Source organism: Daldinia childiae (genome assembly GCF_008694065.1).
Source record: "Daldinia childiae strain JS-1345 chromosome Unknown Scaffold14, whole genome shotgun sequence".
Lineage (NCBI taxonomy): Eukaryota > Fungi > Ascomycota > Sordariomycetes > Xylariales > Hypoxylaceae > Daldinia > Daldinia childiae.
This window is the reverse complement of record NW_022984655.1, coordinates 626,305-647,067: the sequence shown is the minus strand read 5'-3', so window position 1 is coordinate 647,067 and position 20,763 is coordinate 626,305. Positions and strand designations below refer to the sequence as shown.

Here is a 20,763-nt window from a genome sequence, read left to right as displayed (position 1 = left end):
CTTAAACGATTACGCGGGTGCTACTACGGGCGCTACTACGGGCTGGATTTTGGTTGAAAAAGCTGTTCAATTGAAAACTATGATCTATGTTTATTCTATAACGGGACTTGGTTATCTATGCTGGGTTCCTTCCTCAAAGTCCAGTATGACATAATCTGGAATACCGTTAAGATAGGGGTAAGCTTCGTAAGCTTCACTAAGGATATTTTAAATGTACGTACTTCAACCCAACTATTTCAATTATGTTAAGGCTATAAAAATCAATTTCCATAAGCAATAAAAGCCACATTGGTATTGTCTACGTTTCAATTAGGGTTGAAAGCTCTTACTGTTGACGGCATGATTGTAAAGTTCCGACTAAGACTAAGTTGATCTTCAGTGTTATTGATGAGGCACTCTAAAATTATACACCTGCATTCACGCCTCACGCCTCAAGCCTCACGTCGTATATTGTCCACTAATGGTAGTCCCGTATATGGTTCGAGAATCTCACAGGCGATACCCTAGCTATCTCCGCCGAGGCACAAGATAGTCTACGGCTGTAAGGATGAAATAGTATACAAGTATACGTGCTCGTACGCGAGGAAATTTATGTAGCACCCCCTAACATTCAGGACCGCATTAGACGTGGATATGGAGGTACCTAAGGTATTACCTGTCGCAACTGTAGCTATGCCATTTCCTACTACTCTCGTGAAAGTAAACGACCTACGCAAGATATCCGGGCTACAAACTTACTCAAGTATTTGGAAAAGAGGATACATGCGGAAGATCAGGCGAATACCTTTTGAACAGGATCACGGCGACATCTATTGCGGAAGCTACCTTCATGATGGTACACTCTTTCTAGCGACTGCTAATACGAGGTAGAGATCGAAACAACCTCGCTGTTCTGCAAGGAACTCTAAACTAACTTTGAGAGTCTATGTCTATACTTCCCTTTGATAGGAAGAGTGCTATTCTATAAGCTGCTACGATGCTGCTCTCAGAAAGTATAAAAGAGGGCAATGTGAATGACCGTGTAGATACCACCTGCTTGTGCGGGAAATGTGTCACGATGAAAGTTCTAATTTACCTTTGAGTTGGATTATGACTCAGTTAAGGTTCGATGCAGCAATCTAATCGGCATTACTATCTACCTACTCTTACCGTACGTTACAAGTACAATTCCACTTACCTGTATGTACATAACCTTCTAACTCTATAAGCTACTTTGGTAAGGCACGGAAACTCAAGTGCTTACCTTACCTAGGTAGGTAGGTATAGTACCTAAGGTAAAGTTAGCGTGCACTTTCCTACATCTGTACGTCTATAGTATTTCCTGAGTGATAGTTAAGTTTGTTACAGTTTACAGTTGCTAAGTTCGTTTCTAAGGTATCAAAAGTTTAACTTCCTAAAGCAGTTGCTGCCTTGGATACTGAAAAGTCTTTCACCGCTTTTCAAATATTGCCTCTACGATGTGTGTCGTCTCCTACAAATACAAACACCTCCCACTTCTATTTTTCATTTCTCACTTCTACTTCTACAACACTTCATCAACCAAACTTAGACTAGATACTACACATACTGCCTAGACTACACCTACCTGAATAACCTATACTACACATACTACCTCTACACTTCCTATTCTATCTTGTCCCCTACCATCCAGAGTTCGCAGTGACAATAGCTGAACCTATCCTATTCCTTTTCAGCGCTCTAATCCGCGGTGGAAAAGTCAGTCCAGAGATAGTCAGATGAAAATTGCAAACAGGTACATATCCTCTTCAGTCCTCTCCAACCCTCTCCAACCCTCTCCTTTATACATGCTAGAGAAGCGCCTCCTGACGTTGACAAAGTCTACCAGATGCAATCACCCCTGATGGTCGGGAATGTCGGCTATCAGAGCGGAGAACTACCTGCCGAGTCCACACATACACGACATGCCTTTCCTGTACCGTTGAGCAATCCAGAACAAGAACAGGTAAGACCATATAACTACTACTACTTTAGACGAGACCTAACGACTACAGTGGACCAGATCCAACTCTCATGGTCTCGGAACGACACGACCAACCCTAATACTCCCCCGACCGAACACTATAACCTACAAACAGTTGACTCATAGCTGGGGATTAATGAATGGCCGTTCTACGATGCCATATTTGGAATAGAAGATGAAGATTGGACTAGAGTTACTCGTAAGGGCACAGTAGCAGTATGGAAAAGCTGTTCTAAGATCGAGAAGTGTTTCTAAGATCAAGAAGTGTTTCCAAGATCGAGAAGTGTAAGGTCGAGGAGTGGGCGAAAAAAGAGAACGTTAGACCTAATGATACGGTCCATATTACCTTCGAAGTCGATAACCTCGATAGGAGGAGTTTCAGAGATTCCAAAAGTTTCAAAGATTCCAGGAGTTCCGGAGATTTGAGACTTTCCGGCAATGGGAACAGGCCGGCCAAGACGAACAGTATTAAATATGTAGTATGTAACTTGTACAATTAGCGTTTCATGTATCTTACAGTCTCGGCGATGGAGTGGATAAGAAGGGAGCTTAGACGAGGAGCCTCTCTAGGTAAGAGGATGCGTGGCGGGATAGCTGGTCGGTGGTACGACTGCTCCTCCGGGAGACTCAGAGTACATTTAGGAGATTACAGGCGGGTTGGAAGTATTAGACGGAAGAGGCTTGTTAGGATTAGAGATGAGACATCTAGAACAAAGAACTTATTTCCATGTCTAATAACCCATAAACCATAAGGTGAGTAAACCCATCCTGCCATCATAGTTCGGTAAGGGCTACCTCTGGGGTATATCAAAGACGCTACAAATAATTCGGAACACTTAGGTGCTTCACTATCATAAGTAGCGACATGTAACTGGTATAAGTTCATAGGTTACGCTAGTCATTAACCCTCGAGTCCTTCGAGTCTCTATCGTATGGTATTCGCATTAGCTATGATTCTATTCCGTAACTTACCTTAGCTTGTTGGGTTTGTGGCACTACGGTTGCAAGCTCGTCCTTCGGGTTCTCAAGGTCTTTGAGACTTTAGTGTAGTCCTAGCTACTGTCGAGGGGTATTCGTGAGCGACACTGCTTCCCTTTCTTCAGCTTAGACTGTTTAGACTCTGTAACCGTAATTCAGTCTTTATTTTGGGGTGGCCAATATCTTTCTTCGATAAGACCTTCGAGTTTAGTTAACTTCCCTATTGGCGTTTTGTATACCGTAGTGAGCCAAGACTTGAGAAGCCGACGAGGTATATCCATACCTAGACATGACAGACTGCTGACATTCAGTAAGCATTCTATCTCGTTGGGAAGTGTCCCAAAGACCCGTTCTTTGCTGTAATATTCCTCCAGGTTTCAAATCCGTCTACTACTTGGTGATTTCTAAGATGATTTAGATTTACAGCCGTAGAGAGCTCACTCGAGAATGGTCCTAAAGGAAGTGTGCGCGGTTTAAATCATGTAGCAGTGCTACGATAATGTGCATACAGAATTATATTAACCAAGTCACGAAGCCAATCTATTCCTCATTCCGCACATGATCCAAGACTACAACGGAATTCCTTCGTCACGCACCTCTAATCCTTCTGTTAAAAGGCTGTCACCACCTTAGTCCCGCGTGTACGCTTGTCTCGATAGCCGGGAACGAGGTGACTGTTGGCTTCTTCTGTATACCTGTCAATTTTGCCCCCTTTGGCCTGCCCCCAATATATCACAACGTTCGCTAATTCTCTCTCGTTATCCCTGAGCACTCGCTAAGGAAACTTGGAAGCGGAGTCATCTTACTCTTCTAGGATGCTCGCCAAACAGGTCGTCATTTAACTTATCGAGCTCGCTGTCCTAATTACTAATAAGGGAAGCAGCATTAATCAGACTCCATCTGCCAATCGTAGATTTAGTGCTAAATCCCCATCATGGCGCACAACCCAAGCCTACGACCCAAGACTTGATCAACTATCGTGGCTCCGTGTCTATAATCATGTCGGTTATTAGGAGCCTGTACTCTGTAGTCTATCAGGTTGTTAAAGGGATTGGGTTACCTAGGAGAGACGGAGAGCTGGGGTAGCCTATAAAAATCGACACAGCGAGGGTTTCCGAGACGAGATGCTACGAAATTAAACCTTGCGACTAACGATTGTATAGACAAATATTCGTAGGGTACGAGAGGCTCGTTCAATATTATGAAAGCGGCTTCAGTCGAAGCGACGAGTCGGCGGCGAGGCTACAGAAAAGGTATACGAATACTTAGAGTGTCGATGGATTCTTGGGATCGGAGTGTCGGTAGATGCGTACTATACAATGCCCTAGTTTCAATCTCGTGCACCAATGGAGACGCTTACGGATAGAGGGATGCCTCATGTAGCAGTTACTTTAAGGTGTAGTATTAGTGCTACGTAGATAGGCCCGGGCATTTAGTCTCGTGTTCGACGTCTACGCAGCATATATAGGATCGGGGGTGTGGGTGTGCATGGTCAAACACCATAAAGATCCTGCCGTATGCATTACTGGAGTGTCACTTTGATTGGAAATCACTATTGGGAGCGAAAAGTCGCCCGTCATATTATTGACGAGCTAATCTAGATTTAAGCCTTCAGACAATCTTCGGACTACGTCTTGTAAGAGGGTTACGACGGGGAGCTCTACTATTTGCTCACGAGAAATATTCAAACGTGGAGTGGATGATCTTAACCTCAAAGGCATTCGATCGGGATCTTCGGGTTACGTCTTACGAGAAGCTTACGAGTTGTGTACTAAAAGATATGATATCGAGCTGAATGACTTTGTCTATCAATGGTAGGATCCTTATAGGTTTAACCCCGACACGCCATGTACCCAAGGTAGTCCTTGACTAATCAATTCTGTATCGAGACGATTGTAGACGAGCTAGCTTGGATTCTAATCTAATGGTCTTTGGAACGCGTCCCGTAAGAACCTACAGCAGAGAGCTTCGTTCGCGATAGGGATCGAAAATCAGAATTGAATATTTTAGGCGATGGCTGTGGACTTTAGTTCGTGACCGCGTAAGGAATTTGGATGACTCGTCCTTCTTGTGTATATGCTATAGCTGTCGATAGCAAGTCGTATGGGATAGGGTGCTGATTGATACCTCGTACGCTGATATGTTGGGAAGGAAAGGGAATTGAAAGACAAGGTTCTAGTTAGAAATTGGGGACACTGCCAACGTTAAAATAAGCTTAAATCCAAGGTTAAACACCATGTGCCAAGCGCGAACCTTATCTAAAAATAACTCTGACACGATGTTCTAGAATACAAGTCAATGTCATATTACAACGAACGACCAAGTTATTGACTGGATCCTTACCCTCGCTTTCTACCGCCTCTCTGACACAGCCCCATGCTAGACTCGAACGATGCAAGACTTGTACGTTCCTGATAAAAGACCACCTTGCCTCTATACAGTACGCATCATGGTGGCATTGCCCGATCGTGAACATGTGGCTAGATGGTTAAAGAGTGGACGTGGACAGCCTTAGCCTTGCTCGTGCTTGCTCGTGGCCATACATTCGACTGTGCACATCAAAGAGATGGATACATGACACACAGCTTTGCCTATCAGCTAATGCTGGCTTTCAATCTAGATATGGGAGTATGCCATATCGAGTCTAACCTGTTACTGACGATGGCAAATACCATGCCAAAGCGTAATCAAGGAAGTCGGTTCGGCTATCAGACTGACGACGCATCAATTTCGATGAGTTCGGCAAAGATTCGCAATGCGAAGCGGGTATTCTATATTGGACATCGATTTAGATGGACTCGTCAGACAGAGCGTGCTCTAGAGATTGGGCTGCGGAACCTAGGGCTACCGTAATAAGCTAAGCATTTATCGGGATGGAAGAAGAATGAAAACAATTCAGTGTTGTTTAGTATCCTTTGAATCTCCTATTTGAAACTGGACAGCGTTACCGTATGCTTCTTGAATGCGACGACAAGACGACCAGCAATCTCAATGGCAACTTACCTGGTCAGTTCGACGAGACGTAATACTTTGAGCGCTCCGATTCGCATGTAGCAATACGAGGTCGCTCTTCGGGCTGTTATCAGATCATACACGATGAGTTGGGATATATGTAAGGTCAGGCCTAATTCTTATCGGGGCTCTCCAAATTAGCTTCGCTTCGCCTCGATGAATGCATGCTTCTCTACGACGCTACTACGGACGAGGATATGTAAGGAGTTTCTTTAACTTAATCGACGGTAAGTATCATGAGCACGGTTGAATCGGATGTGGAGGATGCTTGAGATTTGACGCCCTCGGCCTTCTTACGTGCATCTAGAAGTGCCTCTAGTGTAACGTAGCTATTCGGCCTCGCCTTCAGTCCTCAGTAACTAGGTAGTTTCATGTTATAGGGTAGAAATGCGTGTCTCTCTAATATAATTCTACCGTATACGCTACGGTATAGCTTTCTAATCGTACGTAGCTTGGCTATCCCCTCGAGGACGCCCTGGACGAATTGAAGTCTCTGAACTATTGGGAATACATTCCTCTGTGGACGAGCAGTCATTTCGCTGTTCTAGCCTTCCGAAACTTGGGCCTTTAGACTTGCAGACTACTGGTGATGGTGTCCGTATTTGAAAGGCATTCGAAGCTAATCTTGAAAGACCTGACGAGCTTACGGTTCGCGTAGCAAATTATATGACTGGGCGTATGATTTGGCAACGCAATCGAAACCTCATCCCGAAACCTCGAAATCCCATTCTCACCTCTTAGAAAAATCGACGGTATCGACAGCAGGATATAGCCGCATACGAATCGTGACGGTAGGACTACGTAAAAGATGACAGCGGGAAAGTGAAGATGTACCGCCCAGACTAGTGTGGTTGTTACGGTCTATTCTAGGTATTGAATGGCGTCTAGACGGCTGCGGCAGGCCTGTCAGGTTTGCAGATGGCGGGAAACCGCATGATGCGTCGTATCAAGGCCGTTGTGAGGGAATTGTACGAGTGTGGTAGTATGTGACCAGGAGAGTAAGTTCTATCCGGTGTGTGTATAAGCAAGATAGCAAGCCGGGGCTGTGGAACAAGTTGATAGCTGCGTTGATCCCTAACGTTGTTCGCCGCTGGATATCTAAAGAGGCAGTTGTCTTGCTGATGGTCTCGCCATCGTCGACACCGAAGCAGTTTATGCCATAGTTTCTATTTTCAGGGTCTTTAATCTTCGCTTTCCTTCGTACGGATAGATCCTTTACATCTCAGGCATTTGAGGGTATCGATGCGTGAAAGTACAGAGGCGTAAAAGTAATCCGCCACTCTACGGAAACCATGGAATATTCTCTCGTTGAGGCAGGAGTCATAGGTACCAAGCGAGATTCTCATCCAGGTCTCCGTGCCCTAGATGCGCTCCGGGAAGATCAGATGTAGTTTACCGGCTATTACTGTTGGGGACTATCATCAACCGGTACGCCAACTCCTACCTTGGGCTTCTGTGGGAAACCGCTCGTCAAATCCCAAACCGCATACCCCCGATACCGCCGTAATAAAGTGTCAAAGCTGGTAACATTGCTCGCTCTCGTAGTCGATCTCGTATTAATCCATATGGCAGTTCTAGCTACTTTCGGGGGGTATTTCTACCTCGCGGTTCCCAATGCAATGTCCCTGACTTGGATCGCACGAGGGTTATTATCAGGCCACGGGTGCGATGGGCCTTCCTAGATCCAATCCGCAATACAGTAGCATGGCCATATGGTTTGAAATTCGACGTAGGGCGTAAAGCTAGTGACACTCTCGTGTGTTGACTGCCAGTCGAGTCAAGTTTCCGAGTAAACGTCTTCCTAGAGAACTACCATTCGAAAGGACGGTCACACTCTCGATATTGGTACTATCTCAACCTAAAAATTTGGAAACAGGTCAAATGTGGAAATATGGGCTACTACAAGATAACGACGTTGCCGTAATGGAAGATCCCCTTTAACAACAACGGCTACAGGACGACCTGATCGCCCAGTGCGCCGGTTCGCTATGAGAGATAAGCATGGGGGGAATTTTTGCGCAAAGGGCAACTAGGATATTGCATAGACGATTACCGTTGGATTATGCCTCGTTAGAAGCCTAGGAGTAAAGTTTCAAAATCACCAACTTCTAGTTTAGACTCTAGCGAGAAACAAATGTCACCCAAATATTGATAGACAGCCAGTCGAAACGCGAACGAAGCCCTCGATGATAAGGGAACGATGGGCTACAACTCATCCAACTGAAAATACGATCAATACATTCGGGTACAAGGAAAGCTAACAAGGCTCTTGTCGATTCCAGAACACGGTTTAGCTACCTTTAAACCAAAGTAGTATAGCGGGATACGATGGACATATAAGCGATCCTCGTATTGGTTACGCACAGTTGACGGGAATCTAGCCTATTAAAATGGTATTATCTAAACTACGTGCTTGAGTTTAACTTTCCTCTGCCATAGCGCGTAGACACCTCGCAGATGATACCCGTTGACTACCTGTCTGGAAGCCGCTGGGAGATTTCGGTTATACTAGGCGATGGAGGACGTATAGGGTACATGGAGAGAGACGACCGAGGGAAATCCTATTAGGGACGGAACGAAATCGAGACAGTTATCATAGAACAAGACAAGGCATACAGGTAGAATACTGTACTCTCGATAGATCACATCTCTGAGGATCTAAGTCGCCTGGACATCGCTCTCAACATCGTGGAGATATCGGATACGATCTTTGGAATCAGCTGACTTAAGGCCAGGAATTTCAATATTCCAAAGTTCGGCCGTTAGAAGTCGCAAAAACTGTCGTACGCAGTTCTAGGTATACGGATATTAGTAGCAGTATATCGAATGCTGGCATTAGGTCTCCCGGGGCATGCGGCGTGCTGAGCTACAGAGTGGAATCCTTCGTATCTTGAAACTCCAACTTTGGGGATATGTTAGCCACTCCTGCTGAGCTTGTGTCGGTACGTGAGCTACTATTCATTGCTGCCGATGTTTCCCGCCTCTATACCATCGAAAGCATGTCTCCACGGCTCTCTTATAGGGCAGTCGACTAGCGACCTAAACAGCCCAGGTATCCTCTTGTGGTTTCTCCGATGAATCTATCGTCGTAGTGTACTGTTGCTGTTTTAGCTAGCTAAGACTCAATTCTCGTAGCTTTTGTCATCGAGTACCAGGCTTCACAGCTTCTCGAAAGATGCGGAGGTATTTAGATGCCCCGTGAATAGCATGAAGTCTTCTTGAACGGCTTAGATCACGATACGAGATCGCCCGTGACCCTAACATTACGATTTCTATCCCTCCTTATGTATACAGGTTACATACCGCATACACGACTCGAGCATCCCGATCCGAAGATCTGAACGCAGGGGTACCACACTGGTACTTGAATCTTACAGGATTTTCGGGGATAGGGCAGAACGGACATTCATTGATCAAACTCATGAGGGGAATAATGAATAGTACAAAGATCTTCACAGTATCGGAGACGGCTGTACGGATGGCTAAGGGACATGACCCATTGCTTTCAAAACGCTATGCGGATCACGGGTACAAGTCGATATCATCCGAGCTTACAATCGCATTGGGTATATTCCAAGGTATGATCGCTACGATCCTTGAAAGTATCTAGATAGGCTCGTATTCGTCTAGACGGCGTGTTGGTTTATTCGAGTAATGAGGAAGAGCATCAGAAGTACGCGCCTGTTGTTCTGAGGTATTCGGAAAAGCGAATCTGCTAGTTTATCGAGAGGAAATGATGTAACTAGACTATCGAGAATTCACGATAACCCGGGAGATTAAGAATTCAGGACGGAAGATAAGAGTAGTGAAGGGTTGGTCTAAAGCATACGGAGTTCTAGGACTTTGTTAAGGGAATCGATCGCGAATTTTTGGAATATCGCCAGACCATTGACGAAATCGACCAGCCTAGAGAGTCAGAAAGGACCTTTTAGATTCGCAGGGATAGAAGATCCAACAAATCAAGGAATCACAATGAGATGATGTAGGAGGAATCTCAAGACAGACGTATCCGATATTGTTATTAGAGTAGTCTTAGACTGAGACAATAGAAAATAGTTTTCCATTGTATGTTCACAGGTATCACTGACAGTCATACTCACATAATGGGAATCATGGCTCTGTTGAAACGAGTGGTCAAGGGATTACTTCCGGGTACAGAACATGGTATCTTGGAAAGGAATATAAGGACCTCCCTCCTCATTCATTCGCTTGGTAGACTAAGTTGATATACAAATAGTTACAGCTTATATGCAGTATCTTTCAGCAGGCTAGGCGGAAGCAAGGAGCCTACTGATTCCGGTCGTAGGATAATGAGATTCTTGTCGACGCAAATGCCCAAGGACGTGAGCATCGAACGATTTCTTATCCTCGTTCAGTTTCTAGATACGTCACATTGAGGGAAAACATTTAGGCAGACATTCTCAATCAATGAGGAAATTATGAACGAGGTCGAGAAACGAACTTCACAGATGCTTGAACTCGATCCAGATGGAACTGTCACTCTCATACATCTGAATCGATGAGGATGACTAGATACACAGCTTTGACGACTGCAGTCAGAAAGGCAGTTTAACGATGCGAGGATACCGAGTGGTTTCTTGACATAGGAAATATGAGCCGGCAACTCCGAGAAAGACTTCGCCGAGAAATATGAATATTTACTACGTGCTCTATAGTTTCTTCGACGATGAAAGGATTATGAGAAACTTCCCCGGCCTTGCAATAGCGGTCGTACAAGTCGGGGAATGTGATTGTGGTAAAGTCGGTGAGATAACCCGTGTGGACTCCTATGTCCTATCGAAAACTGGACAAGGCATAGAAGTGTTATAGCTTTGGATTTCGTCGCAGGACTACCGACTTATAAAGATCCGGTTATGGCATCTCGGCGTGACGGCGTACGGACACCCCATCCCATACGGTAAAGAGAGCACGGCGAAGTGACTAGCCTTTGCATTCGTTCGCACATTCGACACTTGAGAATTATTCGAGACGATTGGGTAGAGCTGCTACCAATTGCTCGAGTCACTTACAACACCGCGATGAACGAGAATATCCGAGCATCACCGCGAGAGGCACTATGTGGTTGAGAACCGCGACGAATGGGAAGGAGATAGTGATCGGGCGTCGGAAGAAACGCGAATGTCCCTGGTAGCTGAAACCATGGCTACGAAAGTTCAACACTACAGTCGAGAATATACACGAGGCTACAACTCGCTCAGGACGATCGATATAGGCCGATTCTGCGGGGGGGCGAGGTTTGTTACGGCGGAGAAAGCGTTCGACACCACAAAAACGAAACGATGGGTTTATTCATACTGATATATCACCGATTTCACCCCTCATAGAACACTCATCGTCAGTGATATAAGCATATACTTCTGTCTCTTATCAGCAGATGCCACTGCAACGAAAAGGGTAACCAAAGGAATATTAGAGATAGACATCCTTCTCGAGTTAAGTTCCCTCCATCTATACCTTTTCCGAGCCAAGCTAATGTGATGCCCTTTTTTCTATCCTTTCCCGATTTTATATCCGCCCCATCGTAGATATCAGTTGCAGCTTATAGCCGATGTAGCCTAATGTATATAACTTCGCCCTCGTTCCTCTGATATTTGAAACGACGAAAAAAACCATAGACCTTCCTATGTCCTGAAAGATCAGCGTCCAAGAAACAGCGCGAGTCTTAAGCGGGTAGACTATTCGTAACCTCGGCAAAAGCACTCCACTGCTTCCACGCTTCGCCGCTCTCTATGGCCCATCGTGCACGGCGTACACCCTCCTTCCAGCGTCCGCCTCCTGGTCCGCGTTCCCTAATAACCTTTCCGTCGTCGCCGGATCCCATGGCGCTTTCGTCGGCCTCGCAGACCCCTGCGGATACTAGGAACGCGGCTGTGTTGATTAGCACGAACTCGAGGATCGGGTCGTTAGGTAGTAGCTCGTTATTTAATAGTCGCCGTAGTATTTCGGCATTCTCGTGCGGCTCGCGGCCGGGAGACACGGTACTCAGCGGGTGCGTGCTTAGCCCAAAATCGGCCGGCTCTAACGTAAAGTGTTCGACGTCTATCGTCCCGCTGGCGTGTTCTACCAGCTGCCAGCATAGCGTAGGTCCGGCGCACGATACCTCGTCTAGCTGCTCCTTGCCGCATACGACGAGGCCCTTCTTAGCGCCGGCGATGCGTAAAGCCTCGGCGAACACGGGACCCAAGTCGTCGCGGGCAACGCCCAACATGCGGGCTTCGATAGCGTCGCCGAAGGGGTTGCTCAGGGGCCCGAGAAGGTTAAATATGGTACGCCAGCCTAGCTCCTTGCGTACGGACGCGACGTGCTTCATGCCCGGATGGAAGACGGGGGCGAACAGGAAAGCATAGTTGGTGCGCGCGTATACTTCGGTAATAGTAGAGGGGTTTATGCGGCCTAGCTGCGCGGGCGTCGGTTGCATGTTCATAAGTAGGTCGGCAGAACCGGATTTAGATGTCGAAGCACGGTTTCCATGCTTGGCTAGGAGAAGGAGAGAGGAGGCGAGGATAGAAGATGTGGTTGATATGTTGAAGGTATTGTGAGAGTCGCCGCCTGTGCCAACTATGTCACACTATATCTGTCCGTTAGACTTTCTTTTGCTATAATAGTCATACTCCTTTAGAAATAAAAAGACTCACTAGTCCACCATTATACTTGCCCTCGGGTCGCCGCCGCTTCTCAATGACTTTGTTAAGAGCACCGGAGTCGATCTTGGCAGCATGACGGCGCATAGCTGCGGAGGCTTCGGCGAGGACATCGGCACGGCGGTCCCAGCCGGTAAAGTGCAGAGCCGTTAGTAGCGAGCCGGTTTGGACGGGACTAAGCTGGTTGGTGAAGATGAGAGCGAGGGCGTCGGCAATTTCTTTAGCTGTCACATTGTCTTTGGCTGGATCGGGCCATAGGCGCTGAAGCAGCGGCCGTATATCCACATAAGTTTGGTCTTGCTCGGCCATAGCGTTATCGATTTTGAAGCTATTCGGTGACCCTTGTCTAAGCTTGGATATCCTCTTATGATTGGAGGGTAAGATTGTTATAAGATAGACTCGACCTTTTGACAAATGAGTATCCTACTACCTCGATTAAATTCGAGGACTATTTTCACATGGATAATATAAAGGAGCTATATCGAATTAGCTTGGAGAACCAAAGCTCCTTCGTGACTCAAAGCCGTTTGCGAATTGACAAGGTTAACAGCTTGCGATACGGAATAGTACCCCGCGAAATATGTACCTATTGAGCCGATCTATTTATGCAGTATGCGCCATAGCGGGACTCTTCCGTCTTCCGATGGGACCTTGGCGAAGATCTACCGCTTAGCTGCTTAGGTAATATCCTTAAGCACAGGCCTCTAACACCTTTTGAATTCGATTGGATCAAGTTTTGAAGCTCTCGCCAATCTTCAATTCGGGGCAAAATTATACAAAAAAGGTGGCATCGCACCCGACGATAGGGCAACGTCATTACGACTACTCGAGGGCATAAAAATTGTTAATACGTACTAGAACCCTCCAAGACCCTATAAGAGATGCCGCCGCGAATCAATTGCTCGGCGCGGAGCAGTGTCAGTCGAGCGCTTCAAAGGACGAGTTATCAAAAGCCTACGGTTATCTTACTACAAAGCTCGAGGGGCGCATCTAGACGCTATGCGAGCGCCTCCGCTTCTCCCATACCCGTTGGGGCCTTAAGACTTCCCGATGATTATATTCCGCCGACGCAGCCCCCGAGCGCGAGACGACCCGACCAGCGAAAATCACAACTACTCAGATCTTATACGGCTCTGCTTCGTTCGACACCCCTAATCCTATTCTTCCAACATAACAACCTTACCGCTATAGAATGGGCTGCTATCCGGCGAGAACTGCGCGCGGCCCTTGCTAAGGTTCCGGCACCTGCCGTCGGGCTAGGCGATAGCAGCAGCAGTATACCTATGGATATTTCGTCGAACATCGAGCTGCAAGTTCTTCGTACGCGCATCTTTAACGTCGCTTTTAAGGTGGTCGAGTTCTTCGACGCTAGCGCGCAGAAAACCAAGTCCAACGCTTACATGCACGACCTATCCTCTACAGCATATAAGGCTATCAACCAGGCCGCCACCGCCGTCGATGAGTCTTCGGCGTATTATCAGGTTTCCCCGCTGCTTGTCGGACCCGTTGCCGCTATCACTTTCCCGGCTGTCTCTCCGGCTCATCTGGCGGCCGTGCTATCAGTACTATCGCCTTCGCCCCCAGCGTTCCCTGCACCCTCGCGAAAGAAGAATCCGGGATACTACGATAATACGGCGCAGAGCGGGCTGCAGAAGTTACTCCTAATAGGTGGCCGTATAGAGGATCGGGTATTCGACCAAGAGGGCGTTAGATGGGTTGGCGGTATCGAGGGCGGCGTCGACTCTCTAAGGGCACAGCTTATTGCCATGCTCCAAAGCGCCGGGCTAGGTCTTACGACAGCGCTGGAAGGACATAGCAAGGGATTGTGGCTTGCGTTAGAGGGCAGAAGGACGCAGCTTGAAGAGGAGGCCAATGGAGGTACTAAGAAGGAAGAGACAAACGAATAGAGTATCAAAATCTTGATGGGACGTGTGTAGCATTATGCTGCTGTATATTTATCGTATCCTGGATTTGCTGCATGTTAGTATCTAGGTATCTACATACTATCACTTTAAGATCACGATGCTTTTCTACCTATTTAGTACGATCCCGATATGGCTTGCTCATAAAGATGTGAATATTAGAATTCATAGAGGCATCCGATTTAATTGGATGCATATATCCCATATATTAGGTAGGTAGGTAGGTACCTATGCACATCCTTAGCTGTTATACCCCCCTAAGACAAGTACCTATACCCCTGTTACACGTTTGACCAGGGCTTAAATAAGACTAGCTCCTGCAAGTTCGCATTGCGTATTGCGTTCCACCGTCTTGGGATCTTGGGTGGTGTCCTGCAACTTCGATCAACATTCAATTACATCTATTATATAGTTATCTAAATATAACCCACCCAACGTCATTTCAACATTAAATATTCCACTTATACATGTACATTCAAAAGCCAACCATTCCATCGTCTACTACTCCCCACCACCATTCTTCTTATACCTATCGAAAATCCCCCCCAACAAACCTGCCGCGATGGATTTCGCTCCCTATCAATCCTCTCCGCCCGAAAACAGCCGTCCCTTCTCCCCGCCTCGGTCCAACGCCGCGTCGCCGCGCGCTTCCTTCGATAATCGTCGGCCTTTCTCCCCTTCTCAGCAGCAGCAGCAGCAGCAACGCGGCTTTACGTCCCCGCCGCCTTTACAACATCCTCAACCTCAACGTTCGTGGCAGTCCTCGCTTCCCGGTGCCGGTGTCGGTAGCAGCTACGCACCTGAGACTGGGGCGTACGTGAGCGAGTTCGATACCAGCCTTGGTATACGGTTGGATTATGAAGCTTGCCTAGCGTATATTGCGCTGCCGCCTCTAGGCGCAATAATATTGTTGATAGTGGAGCGGAAGAGCGATTTTGTTAGGTGGGTTTGCCTGTTGGCTTAGCTGTTTCTAGCAAATTAGATCTGCTAAGAGGGCGACGTGTTTCGAGATCGTCCAGGAATATCGACTATAATGCTAACATATTTCTAGGTTCCACGCGTGGCAGTCCAGTCTGCTATTCACCGTCGTTTTCATCGTACACCTAATCTTCTCGTGGTCTACATTCCTAAGTTGGGTCATATTCCTTGCGGATCTAGGCCTGATGGGGTGGCTAGCCCTGCGCGCATATCGGGATGCAGACACGTTAGATCGGTAGGAGATTAACCTTCTTGATATTTTCCGGTTAAGACGTATGCTTATGTTTAATAGATTCGAAGTTCCTATTTTCGGTCAAATAGCGAGTAGAATACTCGACGACGAGTAAAACAACCGCGTTAATTCACCTGTGGTTGTAACGGAGTTCCGGGACTGAAATATAAAGCCGGGAAAAGGCTTTAATTCTCTGTATCATATCGATTTCTGTGGATGATGTACATATACCCCAAGTGCCCTGAGCTGGCCTTTGTTCTAATACAAACTAATCTGCTTGACTTGACCTTGACACGATACTTGTTAGCACCTAGGATTATAGTATGTCGAATACGGACACTATGGCTCTAGAGGTTACTTTACCGTCCCATAGGTTCAGTCGGCTGGGTCTATAAGGAATACTGATAGGAATTATAGCGTTATTAATATGATACCGAGTCTCAGGATGAGTCAAACTACGGTCAGTGTTAGATCAAGACTATTCTCAGTATATTACCAGCCGAGATACATCCTATTTTACATTTCTTAGACTTGGCAATTATCATGTACCTCCCCTTCGAACTTTGGCGAATGAATATTTACGATAGAATTGCTGGAGATGGACCAGTGGTTCAGGCCAGTACTTCGGCAATATTGATTAGGGAATTCATCATTCATCACAGGATCAACGTAGTGAACATTAGCATTATACGGAAAGCTTCATCTTGATCATCTAGCTACAGGAAAGCCACCAACTACTTTACTGCACTCCGCGAGTACATCACGTCTTGCCTTTGTTCAGGTAGGAAGGCTGGCAAATGATTGTTCGAGTCGGAATATAAGACCATAGACATATCCTTTCTTGCCAAAGGCTTGAACCTAAGAAAAGAATATTATCGACAACACGAAAAGTAGCGTACTCAAGCTGATAGTTAGGAGAACGCCGCCGAGATATGTCAGAGCAGGGTGGAAGCCACTCTTAAGAACGCTGAAAACATAGACGAGGAAGCCATCCATACTGCTACGTAGGCATTTCTGGCTATGAATGATATCGGGGCGCGTCTTGTAACGGCTTCCTACGAATGCCTTTTCGTGTTCGATTGTGGGGGTTTGTGGCGTACTATCGACGCCTGAAGCATGTGAATATGAGGGTGGGGTAAGAGAAGATATTCTCTTAAGGACCAAGGCACCCCAGGGCGTAGTGGTATTGTTCAGTCGTGATGAGGTCGTGCCGTTCGCAGTGGGAACGATAAGGCGCGAGCTTGCCATCGACATGCTTGCCAAAGATGCAACTACTAGAGCACAGATTCTATTAGTAAGAGGGATAATTGGATATTGATATGAGAAGCTGTTAACCTACGCGATTGTTTCTGCTGGGGATGTTTGGTGCCCGTCGACATTGGATGGTTTCGAAGGGACACACCTTGGTAGATGACTTTACCATACGGATGGCTTCCATGAAATCCTGATGAGGTAGGAACACTAAATGTTTCTATTAGTTCATAGAAAGATATGATAGGCTTAGCAAGAGACACTTACAATGGTTCAATGCGATGAAGTTTCTGGGAGCATCGCCCATTGAATGACCTGTTGACGAGGAGGGAGGTCGCTCGCGAGAGAGCCGCCATGATGTCAAGATCTACTCGGAATGCAACATAACTGGTTTGTTTTCCTGTGGTGGTTGAATTATATTTGCAACTGGTTTTGGGATGTTTGCAATTTAACCAAGTGCTGCTGTATTGCAAGAAAAGGAAGTTTGGAAAGTGGACACGGAGAGGAAAGTACTCTGGTATGTTTAGGTACCTGGTACACGAGAACTAGAAGGAATTGAGTAGATATCTGAAGGTCGTTAGGTTGAGTGCGAGCAAATCGAAGCCTAGTAACTATCAGATATCGTCCGTACAACACTTTATGATGGGGTAAAACCAACGTATCCCACTAGAAGAAGGCAAGTCCACTGGAAGAAGGCGAGTATGATTCTAACTGAACCGTCTTCTCTCGACTATCAAGTATGTAAGACCGAGCTTTAAGGAAGTCTTGTTAGCCTTAGTTACGAAGCTATCTGTATCTACATGAGAATCGGCTTGACCGTTTATCAATAAGCTTGATCTCCATAACAACGCACTATCCTATTACATTTTCCAAGTCCTACGATAGATCTAAGGAACTGTGTTGTTATCTCGAAGATACTACATAGCCGAGTATACGTTGTGGGATAGAACCCTAGCGTGAACGTCTTACTACCTCTTTGTTGAGTTTATTCGGATCGACATACTATTATGAACGACGTTGTGAAATTCATCAACCCCTTAGATTTAGCTTCGAGATATCCTACTTGCATTGTAAGAGATAATTCACGACCCAGAGTATTCTTAGTGCAAGGCTTCTTTAAACTTGGATGTCCACGATGATACTATAGTAGTTTACCATAGCCTCATTAAATCCGGTCTGTGTTAAATTGCAGTTCAGCATCCTTTGGGCAAGGTTTCAGGCTTTGTGGTTCTCATCCAAGTCAAGCATGTGTGCAGAGATAATGATGGCATCGTATAAGATTTCTACTATCGTCATCTAACTTCTATTCTCTACGACGAATTTATAATTAATGGCTCAATATTAACCCTTGAGATCCACGCTGCCTCGCTTAACCGACCCGTGGAAGGCCAACAACTAGAACACGCAACCTGTCTTTCGGATGAAGTTTGGACTCGAGTTTCATTACTATCCTACCTATGTAGTCATATCGTTCTCGATGGGAAGGTTATTCTCCTCGGAGGAGATTTCCCGACTTTGCCATATCTGCAGGAGTAGCACCGGGAGTTGTTGGGTCTACCGGGGCCCCGATTGACAAGGCCTTTTCCATGAGTGGTGACATCACAGGAGGTTCCTCGACGATCCAGCCGTCTTCCTCAGCAACCGCCCACCGTAAGGAATCGAGCATGGTTTCGTTCCAGTGTCTATGCGAGGGCAAACCTACAAAGGCATAGAAGGCATGGGGGAGACCTGGGAAGATATGAACTTTTGTCCGGACCCTAAGAGGTTGAGTGTTAATGTTAGGAAATCGGAATAATACCCTTTTTAGGAAACGAGAGCGTTTCTTACCCAGCATTCTTCAACTTCTGGGCGTACCATAGCCCTTCGTCTCGGATTGGATCCCAGCCGGCAACCAAAACAGCCGTGTGCGGCGTGCCTCGCAAGTCCTCTTCGTCGACAAGCGCCGGACTCCACGTCGGATCAGACGGATCGACTTCGCTACCCAGCATGTCGGTGAAGAGTTTCATACGCTGCCTCGGAATTACGGCAGCATCTGCGCACTGCTCGGGGGATGTCTTCTCCTTGTCGGCGAAGAGGTGGTAAGGAAACGCATTCACGTTGACTAAGTTTGGAATTCCTAAGACCTGACCGTGGACGCGGCAAGGCGTGCCGGTTTCGCGTGCCCGCCGCACCTCGTTCTGCACTACGCACGCCGTGAGCGAACCACCTGCGGAGATGCCACCTACGACGATATGGGACGAATCGACGCCGAGCTTCTCCGTATGCGTAGCTACCCACTCAAAGCCGTCGAGGGCATCGTGCCATGGTGTCAAGCCGCTCACGTGCGGCGTGTGACGATAGCAGACGTGTACGACGGTCATAGATAATGCGTGCGCCAACCATGAGCAGTTGAAGAGCTCCGTGTCCAATGCGCCGAAGAAGTAACCTCCGCCGTGGAAAAACACGTAGCCGGGAAGCGGCTTTGATCCTAACAAGATCGGCCGATAACTCCGCACGGTGATAGACTTCCCATCCCGAGTCGACACGACGTAATCCTCTGTGGTCACGAGATTACCTAGACCTGTGGTAGCGACGAGCGTCTTGGCGATGGTAGTACGCGAATGGTTTGTCTTCTGTTGCAAAACCAGCGGCGGAAGATGGTCGTCGCTCCGTGCCAGAAGTGCCGGGTTTGCCGCTGCGAAGGCAAGCCATTCTTTGCTGGGATTACCCCACTGACTGAAATCCATGGTAGACTAAGTATATACCCTATGAATACTAGATAAAGTAGAGTGTATACTAGATACAATAGAATGAAATGATAGTACTCGTTTAGAATTCAAATAAGACTAACATGAATAAGAAGCTGGTTAACGGGCTGAATTTGGGATTCGGACACGAGGAGAGCGCGGAATATTATACATTAACCTCAATGGTCTAACTACAAGGGCCGGCACAAATTATAGGTTGACGTAGACAGGAAAACTTGCAATCGGGGTACGGTTGGGGCCGGGTATTCGTAGCCGCGGGTGCATAGTCCGGAGGATATCTATAAGGGTAGAAATATCGAAGATCAATAACGCGTAATCGAGACGCCCGCCTGGCCGCGTAGACGTCTAGCTCTTTAAGACCAATGGTATTAAGATTATGGTCAAATTCCCTAGAATATATTCGATTTTAAAACCGCTATTAATTTGTATTGATGCCATCCTTCGGGAAATTTACCCTCTTAAAGTGAAATCTACCTGTTGAGGAGTCCTTCGGCGATACGTCTATTAAGCGACAAAGGCGGATTTGAAAAGGAATGATTCGCTAGCCCCCACACGCCACAGTTCTTGAATGGACTTCCTGTTTCGGACCTTTGAATGCGCGAAGGCCGGTCGGTGTCTATCATCCGCGAGGGGAGTTGAGTTATATGGCGGTTTGTACGACAGATGAATTGACGTACGACATATGATCTTCGTGACTGTGGATAGAGACTAAAAGTTGGAATAGCAAGCTGTGAAATATAATTCCTTTAAGGATATCAGATATTACACAGGTGAATTACAGGGAAGTATCCAAGCTCCAAGCTCTAAAGATCTGGGGAAGGTCTTTAACTAGCGCGACCTTCTTTATTCTTGGCAACGTATTATGTAGCCATTTAAACATTAGGAAAGAAACAGGGCATCTATTGCGTAATCTTGAACTAGCGTAAATGTAAGGCAAGCATCCTGGCATCCTAGATGTATCTAGGTAGGATGTATCTTAGGTAGGTAGGTATACATGGTA

General features: G+C 46.6%; 4 protein-coding genes across 4 annotated transcripts; 2 read left to right on the top strand and 2 right to left on the bottom strand.

The window, feature by feature from the left end:
• Positions 1-11,654: 11,654 nt before the first annotated feature.
• On the bottom strand, positions 11,655-12,942 carry GL218_08924 (Anthranilate phosphoribosyltransferase; the record flags this gene model as incomplete). The annotated part of the gene is made up of 2 exons (XM_033585739.1): positions 11,655-12,560; positions 12,628-12,942. 2 exons carry the CDS (start codon positions 12,940-12,942, stop codon positions 11,655-11,657), a joined length of 1,221 nt encoding a protein of 406 aa, XP_033440162.1.
• Positions 12,943-13,514: 572 nt separating this feature from the next.
• GL218_08923 (uncharacterized protein) lies at positions 13,515-14,540 on the top strand (the record flags this gene model as incomplete). The annotated part of the gene is made up of 1 exon (XM_033585738.1): positions 13,515-14,540. The coding sequence occupies one exon, from the start codon at positions 13,515-13,517 to the stop codon at positions 14,538-14,540; it is 1,026 nt and encodes a 341-aa protein (XP_033440157.1).
• Positions 14,541-15,117: 577 nt separating this feature from the next.
• On the top strand, positions 15,118-15,880 carry GL218_08922 (uncharacterized protein; the record flags this gene model as incomplete). The annotated part of the gene is made up of 3 exons (XM_033585737.1): positions 15,118-15,497; positions 15,607-15,768; positions 15,826-15,880. The coding sequence occupies 3 exons, from the start codon at positions 15,118-15,120 to the stop codon at positions 15,878-15,880; spliced, it is 597 nt and encodes a 198-aa protein (XP_033440158.1).
• Positions 15,881-18,502: 2,622 nt separating this feature from the next.
• On the bottom strand, positions 18,503-19,742 carry GL218_08921 (AB hydrolase superfamily protein B1A11.02; the record flags this gene model as incomplete). Its single annotated transcript, XM_033585736.1, has 2 exons — positions 18,503-18,773; positions 18,844-19,742. 2 exons carry the CDS (start codon positions 19,740-19,742, stop codon positions 18,503-18,505), a joined length of 1,170 nt encoding a protein of 389 aa, XP_033440159.1.
• Positions 19,743-20,763: the final 1,021 nt, after the last annotated feature.